This window comes from Osmerus mordax, chromosome 24, assembly GCF_038355195.1.
Source record: "Osmerus mordax isolate fOsmMor3 chromosome 24, fOsmMor3.pri, whole genome shotgun sequence".
NCBI lineage: Eukaryota > Metazoa > Chordata > Actinopteri > Osmeriformes > Osmeridae > Osmerus > Osmerus mordax.
In genome coordinates, this window is record NC_090073.1 from 4,677,236 (window position 1) to 4,695,238 (window position 18,003).

General features: G+C 45.0%; 1 protein-coding gene across 2 annotated transcripts; it reads left to right on the top strand.

The window, feature by feature from the left end:
- Window positions 1-6,887: 6,887 nt before the first annotated feature.
- On the top strand, window positions 6,888-9,813 carry LOC136932968 (homeobox protein orthopedia B-like). Of its 2 annotated transcripts, none has more exons than XM_067228295.1 (3): window positions 6,888-6,963; window positions 7,275-7,663; window positions 9,310-9,813. In XM_067228295.1, the coding sequence occupies exons 1-3, from the start codon at window positions 6,888-6,890 to the stop codon at window positions 9,811-9,813; spliced, it is 969 nt and encodes a 322-aa protein (XP_067084396.1). The 2 variants fall into 2 exon arrangements, with proteins under 2 accessions (XP_067084396.1, XP_067084397.1); XM_067228296.1 differs by having other exon boundaries at window positions 6,888-6,924.
- The last annotated feature ends 8,190 nt before the right edge of the window (window positions 9,814-18,003 follow it).

Here is an 18,003-nt window from a genome sequence, read left to right on the forward strand (position 1 = left end):
ATCGATAGATATTTCGGTCTACATGTTCATGAACTCCCAGCTTTAGCCTAATGTCTGCGTTTCTTTTCGAATCAGAAAACCCAAAGTCAAACACTTTTCACTAATCACGACAATTAGCTGCAGCATTATCGGACAGATATTACTGACATTACTTGTAACTCTCTTTTTCTCTCCACGCGGGACGCGTGCCCCCGCTCTCATTACACGCGTTGATTAAAGCGTAGATTAGCCAGCAGTGGCCCTGCGCGCGCCTCACCAGCGGCTCGCTCAATATCAATTAGTGGCTCACCAACAGCCGCGTGTCCACCGGTGGCCCTCTGTCTCAAGCCTCCCACCAAACGTCTGCCTACAGTGACTGTTACTTATTGGTTTGGATAAGCAGGAAAAGACCAATAATCAACGGTCTGGGTGAAATTGGACCGGACAGAGCTGGTAGTTTCACAGGGAAATACAGGTTTTAACAAACTGCTGTCAGCATTATGGCCTGTATAGCCTCACATATTTTGCCTATTTGCGGTCTTACAACAAGGATGTAAGCCTAATAGGTGAGGTAATTTCATATCAGAAGAAGGCTGTAGCCTAGCCGACTTAAGTCACATTTGTGAAATTAAATGAGGAACCTTATTAGACCACCGCAAGTCTCCTCAGCCGCCATCAGCGTGTCGTTCCGCTAGCATGCAGGGAGAATTAATTCACATTTTGCCTCCTCTGACCTAGCGGTCTGTGTAGAAATTAATTTAATTATGGCTGATTGTATTTATTTAGGCCTAGGCTTATTTAATTATAAAACACAGCCAGAGCTTGCGTACCACATCTAAAATGTCATTAGCCTAGGCCTACTTTATTCATAAGAATGTAGGCTGTTGAGCTAGAGGCCTAAATAAACGATCTTTGTTCATGGATAATGTTAAAAACAACAATATAAAAACCTAGAAATGGGACCACATAACACTTGGCATTATTTACTGCGGAAGTATGAAGTTATTTTTCAGGCCTAAAATAGACTTGTCTTCACGAATGCAGAAGATTAAAAGCATAATGCCATATATAGACATGAACATTCAAGACATCCCATCTGGCTTCACTGGAACATTTATTTGTAGCCTACAAGCCTACTCACAAAAAGGTTTATTCAGCGGATAGTGTTGAACACAGGCACGCTGATTCTGTTCCGGCTCTGTCTGTGTCAGAGCTGACTGTGTCAGAGCTGACTTGTGTTGTTGTTGTTGTTGTTCGTCATTCTAATAGCCGGTAATGGTCTGCCATTAGTACAGGAGGCTAATTGATTGATTGTGTCTGGTGCACGCATATGTAATTGTGTAATTGATAGCGGGTAACGTAGTCCAGCGGACGCAGCCAAGCAGCCAATTGGGTCCTATAACATCCAGATTTCCCCCCTCTGTGCATTTAACTTTAACTCTCTGGTTGTTCATAAGTCTGTAATTTTATCAATTGCTCAGCCAGTATGCATAACTATACCAGACTTCCTCCGTTCACTTGCCTTCTTCAAAAGGGTTGACGTCGACCGTTATGGCACAGGCTATAGGATGTAGACCGTTATGGCGTAATGGAACAGGATTTGACGTGGACTGTAATGACACAGGCCCTTGATTCAAGCTCTTCCAATTAGTGAGAAGGCATCCTTACTTCATTTTCTTCATTCATTCATTCAAATATTCCGTCTTTCATGTATTATTTATACCTATTAAACAGAAAATACATTTCGTCATTTAGTCATTTAGCAGACACTCTTATCCAGAGCGACTTACAGTAAGTACAGGGACATTCCCCCGAAGCAAGTAGGGTGAAGTGCCTTGCCCAAGGAAACAACGTCATTTTACACGACCGGGAATCGAACCAGCGACCTTCTGAGTACTAGCCCGATTCTCTAACCGCTCAGCCACCTGACTCCCAAAATACGATGCATTCGTTTTCTAGCCTATAGAAGTCAACGAGAGCACAGGAACTCTTCTAGTACTCTCATGACTTCAGAGAACCTGCACTGTTGGATGTGTACACACACACACGCACACGATCTGATCTATAATATTTGACATTTTGCCTTTCAAAGTTGTTGGTCTTGAAATGAATGATAATGTTACAGTGTTTTACCCAGTCTGGTCAGGGGCCTTGTGTAGCCTATCCGATAAACAATTCCTTCCATTTTTTATATCTATCTTTTTTTTCCATTAACTTTGAAACAACACAGTGGCAGGTCTATTAAAACGCCCGCGCTCCACCCTTCCCATAAGCGCTTCTGAAATTAGGAGCAGGAACTATTTCATCATCGGCCGATCCTCGAGGTGGACCACAGAACGCTGGCACAGACAAGGCGGCGCGAGGAGCTTCACTTAGCATATGTTAACTATTACAAGACGCGTTGATGGAAACACATATAAATTACGGGTAATTGACATAAAATATGACAAAGTGTTTTCGTTTTTCTGAGCAAAGCGGCGCGTATTACGGCGTATCAGCTCTGTAATGCGACTGATTAATGAAAGAGCGGCCTTGCGCTCACGCAACTGATTCTGTGAAAAATGAGTTTTCTGTTGTCATTCCGACAAGGCAGTAACCGCGGCCGGAAAAGACTATTAGCCGGGATCATTATCAATAGCCATATTTTCAAACTCTATTATAACAATAAGACTAGAATTTATTCAATAGGTTTAGTTCATTTGGAAGTAATTGATAAATAATCCGAATTTATCAATGCACTTCCACACTTTTCACTAACAATCACGGGAAAGTGGCCCATTTACCAGCTGACTTGGTCCAAATTAGGCTAAATTGATGATCAATTAATCTTGGGATGGTACTGCGTTTTTCAGAGCAGCACAAAAGTGGTGGAGAGAGAGAGAGACAGAAAGAGAGAGAGACAGAGAGAGAGAGACAGAAATCAGGGGTGAGATTAGTGGAGAGTGAGAGGAGCTGCATCCGCAGGCACAGCCTACATGCACAATACAATGCATGTGTTGGCACTTAGTTTCTTGTGTTTATCGTTCGCATACATGTTTGTGTGTGTGTGTGTGCGCGCGCGCGCGCGCGTGTGTGGTCATACCCACATCAGTGCGCAAGTCTGTTTGCTGGGGCAGGAGTATGATGTCCAAGGTCAAAGACATCTCAGCCATAGCAGTTCTGTAATCTGTTGAGGCATTAAATTACATCACGTGGCTTTGCTGCAGTTTGATAATCACCAGCACATGTTTCCAATTTAAAACAAATCAGAGCCACTAGTGACCCACGTCCTCCCCTGTATCTACAACTCCGTGAGTGTGTGCGTGCACGTTGAAGTTCTGTGTGTTAGTTTGTTCACTTCATGGACTGTTCAGACAACCAGGACACAAATGGATTCGAACCCCAGTGCGTCTCATGTTTATAATCACGGATGAAATCAACAATGGACCTATATTTCTCTTTCAAAATGTATTTGTATGTCACTTTGGATAAATAACATGTAGGCCTAACTTGCTCGTGGCCTGCGCATGTGAAGGAAAGCCGCAGAGGACCGCAGTTCATGTGGTTCTGTGAAATGTGACAGTACAGACAATGCGTATTGACACAGGTCTTGTTCAAGGTAACAAAATGCATTGGTTTATTTTCTGTACATCATCTCCTATACCGTTCAAACATATTTGGCCAGTTGGTTTTGATCATTTTCTCATAGTAGCTACGTTTTCTTTCATCACCATCCTGGTCCAGTTTCTACGTGACACACACGTTCACTAGTTCATTAAGGAAATCGTCCTTCAATACTGATTATTTTATTTGGAGCCATGATTATCTTGCTGTGAGCGTGATTACGCCATAATGGAGTCCATGCCGGGGGCTGAGGGCCTAATTGGGCCAAGAGATGCACAGAGCAGAGCAGCCAGAACGGGTGGCCGTGAAGGCTCGGGAGTCACTGATGCTTCTTCGAACGCCTCGACCCCCCCCCCCCCCCCCCCCCCCACACACACACACACACACACACACAGACCACACACACATAGAGGTTTCTCCGACTCAAATACTACAAACGTATTACTTGGAATGCCCCCAACTGTCATCAAATCACCTGCACGAGAATGTAATTTGTTAAGCTGCCATTTCTGTGGATGTGAGGTCGATTTTCCCTTTAGATTTCTCTAATTGAGAGAACGCCCGGGCGAGACGCTGTTCACCCACAGGCTCACGAGTCAACAAAAATATCCTGGCAGAAATATATAATACTATGTAGGCTATTACAGCTATATAATCTGGTCTGCTGTTCGCAGGCGTCATTACGAAACATATTTTCATACCATGCATGTTCAATGCCACATCTTTTGGCCAATGGATTTAACGCAGGTTGATTACTAAAAAACCGGGAAGAAAGAGGACACGGAATTCTTGATCTTTGAAATTGCTCTACAAAATTGCATTTGTTTTTGGTGTGCTTCCATTAGAAGTGTCTCCTGGCGTGTAAACACCCGCTCCACACTCAGACGCGCTGCATTAACCCAGGAAGATGGTGTGTGAGACTGTTTTTACTGCTGGGAGATTGATGTGGTCCAGTCAGGGAGAATGAGTGAGACGTAGACCCATTTCTAACAGGTTCCACTATTTATTACGGTAATAACACCTTGGGAGACCAAACCATTGATGGAGAGAGCTATCTAGAATAAGAATACGCCATTCATTTTAATCATACATCAGCTTCAACAACAACAATGACAAATGCCTAGAAAGCAATGTGTTGCTATACCGAAATAGAGATATAATTATGAACCGAAAGACTAATAAAATATTCTGCATTTTATTTATGATAATAATAAAAAGAACAACAACAATAATAATAAACATGTTTATAATAGGCCTGCTTAGCAGGTTAATAAATTATTGTTGTTACATACTACAATAATTAAATAGTGTATACATTTCATTTAATAATAATCTTGATTGTGATCTAACAAAATAGCCTATTCTTAATAATAGTGCGAGTCTAACACGACAATAATGATCATGGCTGACAAACATTTAATGTTCACATATATTTATTTAACTTTAAAGAAACCTTAATAAGGCAAAAAAGTGTAGGCTATCCTTAAAGAATGCTTGTATTTACGTAGGTTACATCCCCCCAAAATAAATATACATTAATAAGTTTCATTCGTTATTATATATGTTCTTTCTCCTGGAAGAGGACCTAAAAACGAAGAGGCCTATACTTGCATTTGACCCTCACACAATACCCTGGACTAAAACAACACCAGAAATAAAAGGACTGTGTTGCCATTTGTTCTAAAACAAGCCACGGTATATTTACATAGCTTAGACGCTCATAGACAGCTCTCAGACGACACACCGCTGGCCCAGTCCACGATACCGCCTTTCCATGGCGTCTGTGTAACACCAACCAATGCTCAATAGATCCGGATCCTCTCTGTCCAGTTCAACAAACCACCAGCTCCGTTCTACCAGGTTGTCAGTTGCCCGATCCTTTTCCTTATCCCAACGGCGACAACGTGTCAACAGCCGACAGACTGCAACAGCAGAAAATATGGTTTGTAGGGGTGTCAGGCGGACAGAGAGGCCGAGCAGAGACACTTCTCGCTCGGACGCGTCCATTGTGCCGTGGTAAAGGATCCATTTAGTCCAAGGGGTGGTGGTGTATTCACTAGTCCACCCTGACATCTGTTCGAAGCTCTTTCTGTCCTGCACAGAGCGGAGCAGGTTGTAACAGGGGAACGTAGAGGAGACTACAAAGATCAATGGTTGTCCTGTTCATATGGACTGATCCTAAATGAACTAAATCATTTACGTCTGATTTTGTTTGAGGGGAATAAGTAACTTTAATTGCATCCGTGTTGATGAAAAGTCGATGGCGCTAAAGCAGAGGATCAGTGAGAGCGTAAATCCATCTGCCAACGGTTTATTTATTTATTTCACCGATTTGTCTCCACAAAGCACCTGCCACGAGGCATCGGGGGATATTTAGTTTGTGGATGGGGAGAGAGAGAGAGACCCTATTAGGCCTCTGAGACTAAAACTCCGGCTGCAACTACCGTCTGAGAACCATCTTATTTGCTGAGCTATAATTTACAATATACAAATGACAGCGCCGTCTAAACCGTTTCAAATGAGAACAAATCCACTCTGATTTTACTCTAATAACTGTGATGACAGCATGTAGATTTAGCTTCAATTACACGATTGCCTAATTGTCTTGAAAATGATTGGCATAATATCAAACTTCACAAAAAGTTGAGGAATTCTCAAGAGATGTGTTTTTCCTCTGGTTGGGCAGTAGTCCCAGAGTGATTATGATTGACATTATAGACCTATTATATAGATGAATTTGCCACATTGTGAGGCTGCTGTAAAATTCTCAAATAAAAGTTTTAGTAGATTAACCTATCGTAGATCAAGGACAAGTATCTAAAACGTATTAATTGCAGAAAGATTTTATATTGTAGTTTATTCTTGATAAAAATCATCCACTATCCCCATGGACTCAAACGAAACGGTTAACGAATTGGGTATCAAAATATAGTCTACATTATAACGAATAATAATTGTTTTTATATAGGCTACCTTCATGTAGGGCCTTGTAAATGTAACAATGTGACTATGAAAACCTAACAAATCAGATCGTAGAACGCAACGATATTAAATTGTCGCCGTGGTCCAGCGCTGGGTGGCTCTAGGTGCGGACAGTACCAGGCTTCAATCTGATTGGCTCTTATTTGAGGAAGCTAACAGGTTCTTTCAGCTATTAAGCGCCTCCCCATCGCTCCAAAGGCCATTATAATGCAAGGGACCTCCTTTTTAAGCACAACGCGAATCTTCTTTCATTTAGACGATATATACTTTTGTAAATTGCTTAGAGTTTTTTTGGAGCGCGTCTCGCCCTGGAGCGCTACACCATGCTCTCCCACGCCGACCTCCTGGACGCTCGGCTCGGTGAGTTATCATCGCCAAACTCCGGTCTTCAACTCTACTGTAAGCTATAGCGGAACTTCTCATTTAACATTATGAATTGACAATGACTTTTTAACATTGGTCTGAACCTTTATGTGTCATTTGAGTTTTGTACCATCACCGCATATTCATGTTCTGAAATATCTTAAATTTAACTTAAAATTTGAATGTGACATTATTCGATTATTGTTGCCTATTCGATTGTAGAATAGTACCTAGGCCTATATTTACATCGCCTACTGTGTTGCTGTATAACCCGTTCTTTCCCACAGCACGCAGTGACAGATTTGCTAGCTCTATGTTAACACTAACCTTGCTGCTTTCCGCTTCAGGGATGAAGGATGCTGCGGAGCTGCTAGGGCATCGGGAGGCTCTGAAGTGCCGGCTGGGTAGCGGTGTGACAGATCAGGGACACCCGGGCGACATGGCCCCTGGCCCGGACACTGTGGAGGGGACCACCATGCTTCCCGGGGACGACATCACTACTGTCGGATCCAACCAGCAAGTCATGCCGGTGAACAACAAGGAACCAGAGAAACAGCAGCAACAGCAAAGCTCTAACCAGACTGCAAACCAGCAGAAACAGAAGCGGCACAGGACGCGCTTTACCCCTGCGCAGCTCAACGAGTTAGAACGCAGCTTCGCTAAGACCCACTATCCAGATATCTTCATGCGAGAGGAACTGGCGCTAAGGATCGGCCTCACAGAATCTCGAGTGCAGGTAAATTGTTTACACTACACATTTGCTTCCTGGCTGTCTTGCCTGTCAGATAAGTGGGATAGATTAAGAAAATACCCAACAATTTTTGTTTCTAAATATTTTTATGATAGCCTGTTATCAAACATAGCCGTCCTTTTAAAATACTGACAATGTCCATACTTGTGCCTCATGGGGCAGGTTTAGTGTTGATATAACAGGACAGTCACTAAATCGTCAGAAAGATTACCATCTCGCGCGTTGGTGCTGAAACTGTTCAATTTGCAGGCCAAGCCGTGACCAAATAAACTATTGACATTATTTCTATATTACTCAAACCAATGCTGTAAAATGTTTTCACAAACACGCTGTGAATAATGCAGCAGTAGGCTAATAGGCATATTTCGTGGATCCGTTCACTGCAAAAACTATGTAGGGTAATCACGAAAACAGTGTTAACAGAATTAATTCAGCCATTAAACACAAAACGAGTAGGCTAGATAAAGTCTTAATTCATAAATATAAAAAGGTAGTTTCACAGAAGTAAAAATTCAGCCCATGCTAATTGTTTTATTTGTGCTTAAACTGCATTGGTGGACTTCTTTGGAGTGTTTAAAAAAATAGTTTATTTTGAAAAAACAAATAGGCACATTGTTTACTACCCCGTGTGTAATGAGCTAGACAGCAGGCCCTATTACATTTAGTCATTTAGCAGACACTCTTATCCAGAGCGACTTAAACCAAATATTACCCAGTCTATTTATACAGTCAGAGGGTTATTAAACAAAGATGTGAAATTAATGCTAATTACCTTCAAAAGAACAAGGAGAACCAGTCATGGTAATATTAACCTTCTCGTGTTTTGTATCGACGAAGATTAAGACATATTTAAAACAGCGTTGCTGGGCAGAGATTCCGTCTCACCTGCGTTGTCCACAGGTCCATGAAAATGCGCCATCAGCAACAACGACGTCTTAATATGTCTCAAGACCAGCCTATATTGTACTTTTTTTAATGGAATGAAAAATTGCATTTTCTTTCCCTCGAGTGTAATGAATTCGGTCGGGGTTTCACGGATGGCTGAACGGAATGAGAGCGAGGTTTCAGTTTTAATACGGCGGCACCAAATCACGGCCATGGAGGGCGCATTAATCATGGCTTGGGAGCGATGAAATCTTTATAAAGCTCGGTATAAGAATATACACCCTCCTCTCTCTCTCTCTCTCTCTCTCTCTCTCTCTCTCTCTCTCTCTCTCTCTCTCTCTCTCTCTCTCTCTCTCTCTCTCTCTCTTTCTCTCTCTCTCTCTCTCTCTCTCGCCCCCTCTCTTTCTTTTCTCTTTTTCTCAGAGTGAAATATATTCAGAATGGAACAAGATAGATGTTTTACCAGTAAATAGCTTACAATTATGCTACCGGGTAAAAAAAGATGGTTAGGCTATTGTTTCTCAAAAGTACGCAGCCTAAAAGGTAGTTTTATGAGAGTCTCGGGTAATAAATTATTAAACGACAATTTATTATTTTTACCCAAAGAATTTAACATAATCGTCACTTAAAAATGTAAACAAACGTTTTTTAGCGAAACGCCTTGACATTTTAATGTAATGAGAGTGCTAAGCGTGTTGTGACTGGGAGGGACTCGGTAGCTCACTTCTTCTGATGTTTCTTTCTAGGTCTGGTTCCAGAACCGACGTGCCAAATGGAAGAAACGCAAGAAGACCACCAACGTGTTCCGCTCCCCCGGGACTCTGCTCCCCACACACGGCCTGCCTCAGTTCTCGGCCGCGGCCGCCATGGAGAACAGCCTCTGTTCCTTCCACGCCAACGACTCCCGTTGGGCCACCGGGATGCACGGGGTGTCCCAGCTGCAGCTGCCTCCGGCCCTGGGCCGCCAACAGGCCATGGCACAGTCCCTCTCCAGTGCAGCCCTTGGGACCGGTCCACCACACAACTCAATGGGCCTTTCCAACGGCTTGTCCTCCAACGGCTCCGGAATGCAGTCCCATCTTTACCAGCCGCCTTTTGCCGGAATGTCCGCCTCACTCTCCGGGCCCACAAATGTATCGGGCTCGTCCCAGCTCTGTAGTTCCCCGGAAAGTGATGTTTGGAGAGGGACCAGCATTGCAGCGCTGCGACGCAAAGCGCTCGAGCACACAGTGTCTATGAGTTTCACCTAGTGACGTTTCAAGATGTCCCCCTGTGGTTCTTCAGTTGTAAACCCTGTCAGTCTGGTGAGAAACAAGAAGACCAGTTAACTCAGGACATGGTATGTTCCGGGGGAATAGAGCAAAAGAAAGAGAAAGAGAAAGAGAGAGAGAGAGAAAGAGAGAGCGAAAGAGAGAGAGAGAGCTGAGAAACTGACTAAAGTTCAACTTATTGTTCAGACGACGCCACCAAAACCTGGATAAGATTGTAGAGACGATGAGACCGTGTTCGAGGGTATCGATTTATCTCGTTTTCCGAAGTTCATCTACTGAAAAATCTATAGTGGTTATTTTGCGATTTATTGAAACCAAACAATTGTTGTATTTTTTGTTTACTTGACTGTGTTGCGCGCGTTAGGAAAGTATTTATATAAAAGTTGTTCAGGTGAAGTTGTTTTATGTTATGTCTAAAATCAGTGAAGTTGCAGATGAATTTTACGTGCACTAAGTTGGAAATGATTGCCCTCTGCGTGACGCGCTCTGTGCGCGTGTTATTCCTTGGAATATTCCTCCAGCTACTTAGAGAGATACGGGTCCCCTAGCTGATCCTTTTAAGAATGCAAACGACAAAGAAGCCAACAAAATTACAATTCCAATAAGCCTCGCCAGCATGTCATGGCCATAGGCTACAAAACTCAATTAAGCCTCGAAGCCTACCATATTGAAAGAATAGCGTATTTAATTACCCCCATGATCAAGGGTGTTTTGTATAGATGAAACATACTTATCCCCGCTGCTCTTTTTGTGACATGTTTTAAGTATTGTGTTTGCTTACTACTGGAATGGGTTTCTTAAATGTTTGATCTGACAACTAAACGCACCTCATTAACAGGTTTATATAAATCGATTGTAAGTGAACAAATAAAGATCATTTTCAATAATGTCAAAATAGAAGGGTTGGTGTTTCGTGTTGACCACATGTTGAATCTGACATGGTAAACGAATGCAGGTTGGAGGCATATGGCTGTGCAGAGATTGCATTAGTTAGATGGACGTGATTGATGGTTTAAGGCAGCAACTGTTCAGTGACAGAGACTGCACGGTCAGAAGGCTCCGTTAAGAAGAAGGCTAGTCCACTTGATCAACGGTAGTTAGTCACCCTCTGGCTAGACGGAGAAATAGAGGTCATAAACACGTGGCGGTCACTGCTTTGACCATGACAGTCAAGTCTCTGTGCTGAGTCCCATCCAACCGGAGATGGTGGATGACAGGGTCATCATCACCCAGGACTGGCGCCAAGTTAATCCACTTGCACAAGCCTTCAGACGGAATCCTACAGTAGGCCTAGCTGCCTACCTTAAATTAGGGCGTATTACTATTTCTGAATCAGTATTTACAAGCTAATCATAAGCAACGTTCACCACAGAAAATCTAATGGTCTCCTTTTCTATTGTGGCTATTGATTGGTAGGCCGACAACGTTTTTTTGGAGACAGTAGGCCTGTAGTCATTTTCCGATAATGACCGTCTAGCATAACCATCATACAACATGGTTTAAAAATATTTAAATGCAATTTATTGTCAGGTGAGAAGCTTTCCATGGAGGGTTCCAAAGCGCTAGCGGTGCATCCAAAGCGTTACATTGATCTACACTACCGAAACACAATGGCCGGATTTCCCAGATTCGTTAACATTTACATTTAGTCATTTAGCAGACGCTCTTATCCAGAGCGACTTACAGTAAGTACAGGGACATTCCCCCGAGGCAAGTAGGGTGAAGTGCCTTGCCCAAGGACACAACCTCATTTGGCACGGACGGGAATCGAACGGGAATCGAACTGGCAACCTTCAGATTACTAGCCCGGTTCCCTAACCGCTCAGCCACCTGACTCCCCGTTAAGAAGCTCTTAACGCTAAGAGCTTCTTGAGAACGTTCGAAAAGCGCTCTAGAACGCTCTTAGAACATTTTTAAGAAGCTCTTAGCGTTAAGAGCTTCTTAACGAATCTGGGAAACCCGGCCAATGTAAGTGCAGCCTATCCGTTGAAATTATCCCACTTTATTCCTTGCACCAATTTGTAAATGCTATGATTGCGAGGCCTCTCGCTAACAGTATACAGAGAGTCTGTTTAGAAATCAAACCACAGCCAAAGAAATTAATTAGCGTCAGTGACCGGGTGACCTAGTGTTCACATAGAACGGTAATTGATTAGATACAACAGCACCATAAGCAGTCTTATAGGCTACACGCCGGTAAACTTCTAATTGGAGTTTCTGTGGCAATGTTGTGGATTCGTCATAATTAACATAATTAACTGTATTACTTTTCACATTAAACTGTTGGTATCCACCTTTTCTATTAGCCTAACTTAGATTTGTTGGCACCAATTGACTGAATTATGAAAATACCAAAAGAGTCAAAGGTCCTGAAAAATTCAAGTTCAAAGTTGCGTTTTTCAAAGCCATAAAAGTGATGGCTCAACCCAGTTGGTTTGACAGAAGTGTAGCAGGAGTTTGATTAGAACAACATGTGTTTAATTGTGTGTCTACTTGTGTGTACAGCATGCAGTAAACCAAGTGTCACCTTAAGGAGTCCATTTATGAAACACAACAACCACTTGATTTCCATTTATGAATTCCAATAACAGCTAGCCAAAAAAAAACGGCATTAAAATGATTTTTCTTCAATTTATTGTATTGTCAGAGGTCTAATAGTCATAATCTTTGAAATAATTAGACACACAGCACACAGTCAAAAACACACAGGCCAAAGGGAGACATTTAGAGCATTTATGAGTATCTCATAGGCTAGAGATGTGGAGCAGGGAAACATCTAAACATACAGGGCAGTGGGCCCTGATGACCAGGGTTGAAAGCCACTGTTCTAGGGTTCTGACTGCAAGGAGGAACTACAACACAAAGGCATACAATAGCCCTATTATGGCTTTGTATGTTGGCTAATCGTTAGGACTATAAATACAATTATAACTTTTGTGATTCTATTTGTGTATTGAACCTGTGCACCCTGAGAAAATCATCTCCAGTTTTTGGACACAAAATCTAACGTTGGACTACAGATGTTTCTAATTACAATCCATGGATGATTCTCATAAAACAACATAACTCAACCCACCACTCCATGACGTAAGGTTGTGATTGTGAACGTACATGTTTGGCATCTTGTGCTGCAGTACTGATGCATCTTCAGAGTAGTAAAGCTGCGTTCACCTGCTCATTGGACCCAATCGCAAGTGTACATTTCCTGTTGGCAAGGGCAAAGTTCTGGCAACAGCATAGAGCAAAACATGCACTGCTAAGGCTACACCCGGTGTGGCTGACATGGTAACATGCACCCAGTGTGGTCGACATGGAAACCACTATCATTGAAACACTGTATATTGGCTGCTGGCCAGCTCCACACCTGTCTAATGTGAGTGAGTCTGTTGGGGAGTCTTTACTGTAATTCTGGGTCCAGCCTCTCAGATCCCAGCTCAGTTCAGTGTGTGTGTGTGTGTGTGTGTGTGTGTGTGTGAGAGTGTGTGAAGGTTGGCTACGTGTGTTTTTGTGCGTGTGTGAGAGTACTGCATGTGCATGTGTGGGTGTGCAGGTGTTGTGAGATTGTGTGTGTGTGTGTGCATATACAGTGTATGTGTGTGAAAGTGTGTGTCTGTGCATCCACACGTGTGTGTGTTTGTGTGTGCGTGGGTGTGTGTGTGTGCCAGCAGTAATGTAAACAGATGTGAAATCACATTACCCAAACGCTGCAATTAGTCTCAGTGGCTCCCAGGTTAATGAGTTTGTGGAAATGTGCGACCCATTCCTCATTAGGTAATCCCTCACACACTGATTAGAGAGAGACGGAGGGTAAGGGAGTGCTGAGAGATAAGGAGAGGAGAATATATAGGGAGAGAGAGAGAGAGAGAGAGAGAGAAAGAGAGAGAGACAACCAGATAGAGAAAAAGGAGGTAGACTGATACCTGTGGACAGTGTTCCTGTCTGTCTAGGAGGTAGACTGTGGGTGGGGGGGGGGGGGGGGGGGGGGGGGAGTGGGAATGAGGAGGTAGGGGGGGGGGGAGGGGAAAGGGAGAGAGTTCTGGCTCTATAGCTCAGTTTCCTCCTGACTCTTCAGGGAGCCAGAATAGCAGAGCCAGACTGGACACAATGGAGGACGTTTCAGGGACCAATTAGTAATCAATTACCAGCATGTTTCTGTCCTGCTCCCTTTGTGTTCCTGACGATAAGAACCAGTTACCACTCAAGACCAGTTACCGCGTGCGTACGTGTGTGTGTGTGCGCGTGTGTATGTGAGGAAGGAGTGTATGTGTGTGTATGGGTCTGTAGGTCTAGGAGCATGTGGTAGCCCAGCGATGCGTGGCTTGGTCCTGAGAATGTCATGTCCACATGTTCCCCCCTCTGCTGGAGCAGTGAGGCTGAAGTCCTGTTAATGACCACACACACTTCTGAGGGACAAACTGACTGGACTCAAAGACAAACCGTCTGACAAGGGGAGTACCGATTGAACAAAGCCCCTTTCACTGTTGAAACCTCCCATTTAACTGTCAGTCTCTCCTTCCTCTCGTCGAGACATCGTCGTGTTATCGTCCAGCTTGCTTCGTATCCGAGTGTGTCACGGTGCGACGCGGTTGCTAGGCAATGTACATGCTAGCAGCTAGCATATTCCTTTCATCACCATAGGCTAGTGTTCTACTGATTTCATTATTCGGGGGAGGGCCCTCGAAAAGCTTGAAACGAAAATGAAAAAAAACAGACATAACCAATCTAGGGAGGAGGGTGGACCAAATTGCAATCTCTTAGTGGGGCCCAAGATGATTAGATGATGTGTCGTTGCTTTGCTCGTCACCCTCTCTTCCTCTCTTTCTCACCCATGTTGAACTAGAGTTCTCTGACTCAGGCATGCAACAATCACCTGCCATAAACATTGCTTTTAGCATGCTACGCCACCAACAAGCTAGCTTTCCATGGCACGGGTGGGTGGTATTCTGTTAGCTAAGCTAAGGGGAATGGACACATTCTTCTTATTGCACAGAACAAAATGAATGCACAATTACCTTTGCACCACGGATGAAACAGCCTTGAAATTCAACACCAACGTTGCCACCAAACAATGTCAGCCGTACTCAAGCTAACCTATTCACTGTGAGCTTTGGTATCATTAACAATTTTCTATTTATTTAAGTCTCTTGTGGGTATGTGTTTGTTTGCGTGAAACAAATTAGACTAAAGTGTTTTGCAAATACGTCACTTTGAGCATGACAGGAATACCTCAGGGGTGGGGGCTGACAGTGGCTCCTCATTGGCTCCTGGGACACACTGTACAGAGAGGATCCACTGGGATAGGTCACACACACATACCATTACCCCAGGTATCTGTGTGTGTGTCGAACTCCTGATATCAAGTGAGCATCTCACCAGCCCAAATCGATCATCATTAACACTAACATCTGCTCTGAAGCTCAGCTTAAAGCTATCTCCTCTACCAATCCCTTCTTTCCTCTCTCCTCGCCTCACCCATCCTCTCCACTCTCCTCTCCCCTTCTCTCCTATCCCCTACTCTCCTCTTATCTTCTCCCCTCCCCTCCTTTCCTCCGTCACCAATCCTCTCCTCGACACTCCTCCCCCTTCTCTCCATCCTCAACAATTGAAGTTCCTCTTTGACGGTTCATTTCTCAGGACAGTCCCTTGATGTGTGGTATTTTCTCCTTCTCTTCCCCGCGACGTAGATCCTCCCGTCCCATGATCAATACGTAATGATGTTGTTATCATCCCAGTTTTCACGTGTAACGTGGCTGCTCTGTCAGTATGGATGACTGTCTGTCGACTCTATGGCGTCAGACATTCGTTTCCCGTTAATGGATCCTCCTCGTGGCGCTCCGCAAGCCGGAGGAAACCTCGAGGGTCTCTGAGCCACACGCCGCGCACACCGATGCACACACGCAGATGCAAAGGCGTATGCAGATGCACACACACACACACACACCCGGATGCGCACGCACGCAGATGCACACACGCACGCACACGCACCGAGACGTGCAGAAAGACACACACACCTACAGCACACACCCCCTCACATACAGCACACACACGCTCACGCACACTCATATGCACCTGTTGTGCGGGAGGCCTGAATCTCAACTGTAGTCTCGTTCTCCAAACAGCCATCATTTTCAAACCAATTAGAGGCTCGTCTGCGAGGAGGCTTGGCACAGAAACCCCCCTGGGGGCGATAGCGAGGAACAGGCAGCTCTTCACCCCCCACAGCCAGGAGGGGATCGTTCTTGGAGCATCTGTGACATTCTCCAGCAGAGTGCCATCATCTGTCTTGCCTAAGCAGGCTTGTTGTGTGTATCAACATTCATTATCAGACCTGTCATTGGTTCGCCTGGGATTTGGTCGCAATCAAGTCCCAATTTTCATATTTGATTTTTTTTCCTCCTTTTTCCGATATGTGATCGCAGAATGGAGAGGGAAGGTCTGGGCCGGGCCAGGAACCTGTGGTCTCCACCACTGGTTCCCATGGTGCCATGGGAAACCCGGCAAAGCAGGATTTGTTGTCCCGGCGGGGCCTCCCAAGCCTCCACCTCTCCTTTCCTCTCTCTCCTTCTCTCTTCCTTCCGCTCTCCTGTCCTTCCCCCTTTCCTTTTCCTTCACTCCTACGGTCCATCCCTCGCTCATCTCTCCTCACCCCCCTCAATGTAACCCCCCCCCCCCTCAATGTAACCCCCCCCCCCTCCCCTCCCCCCACTCCCCTACATCAGGTAACGCCACGGAAAGCCCCCAGCAGACCTGACATGGAGCATTGCATTGTGGGATCCCACCCATCCAGACAGGACCTCCTGCCCCTCCCGTCGCGGGATATGGTTCAGGATCCCCTTCTCTTTGCACCGTTGCATGGCGGTAATCCCCAAACTCTCCTGTTACATGCTCCCAACCCCCGGCCCTCCAAGCCCCTCTCCAACAGCCAAGAGGCAGGGGGACGCACCTCCCAGCTGGCGTCGGATTCGGCGGGCGGAACGGAATTCCACGTGATCTTGTGTCAAGAGTCCAGCTCTCGAGAGAAAACCTTCAGGAAAAACCGTCAGGACGTTTTTTACAGTTCAACACTGCCCCTCAGTGGCGAGCTCTGGTACTGACGGTCTGTGGCCGATTGCGCTCGTTTGGATTCCAAACTCGTGTTGTAGGACCTTGCTGTTGTGTTGCCGCCTCGTGTCAAGAAGTACCTCGGCTCCGGTGGAGTCTCGAAGCGAAGCTTCCCAGTGATGCGGCTGTGCTATCTTCTGATTTCTGTGCCGAGGACATGTGAACAGCAGACCTGGTGCATTTGACTGCGATCAATTCATTTATGCAGTGTGCTGAATCATTGTCATTGAGTGCATTGATTACGTGGTCTAATCAATGCTTATCAGATTGGACCAGGCCAGCAGGGGCGGAGAATGATGAAGGAACACTATTAGAGAATGACAGTACCGCCCATATCTGACACACACGTCCACAAACACACACTCCCACACACAAATATACACAAATTCGACAGCAGTTTTTCCAGGAATGACTAAAACACCATGAACAACGAATGCTATGACAGACATCAACCCGACACCCCACCAAATCATCTCACACCCCCTCTGCTCACCCCCACCCCTGCAGTCTCACGGAGGTTAGCAGTGTACATCCATTGCTCCTCATTACCTCAAGGCTAATGAGGTGAAGGAGGGGGGAACGGGAGGACAAAGGGAGGTATGTGAGGAGACGAGGAGGAGGAGACAGGAGGAGGAGGAGAAGAGAGGAGGTCACGAGAGAGGAAGGAGGGAGGGAGGAGAGGAAAGGAGGGAAGGAGAGAAGAGGAAGAAGAAAAACGGAGGGGGGTAGAAAGGGGGGGAGGAAAGAGGAGGTGCAAATAGTTGGAGGGTGGTAGGAGAGGAGGAGGAGTAGAGACAAAGAGCAGAGAGGAGAGGGAAGAGAGAGAGAGAGGTAGAGAGGCCAGAAAAAGGTGTGAGGAGGAGAAGGAGGAGAGAAAAGAGAAAATCCATCTCTCAGGTCATCTCTCTCTGTCAGGCTGGATAAAACAAGGCGTGGTCATCCATTACGCCCCCCACAGGAGATGAATGGACCTGCCTGGGGGAGGGGGGGGGGGCTCGTGGGGTGGTCAGACTGACTGCAAACTAAATCAGCCGTGCGTGAATGTGTAAACTTGCATTTGTTTCATTT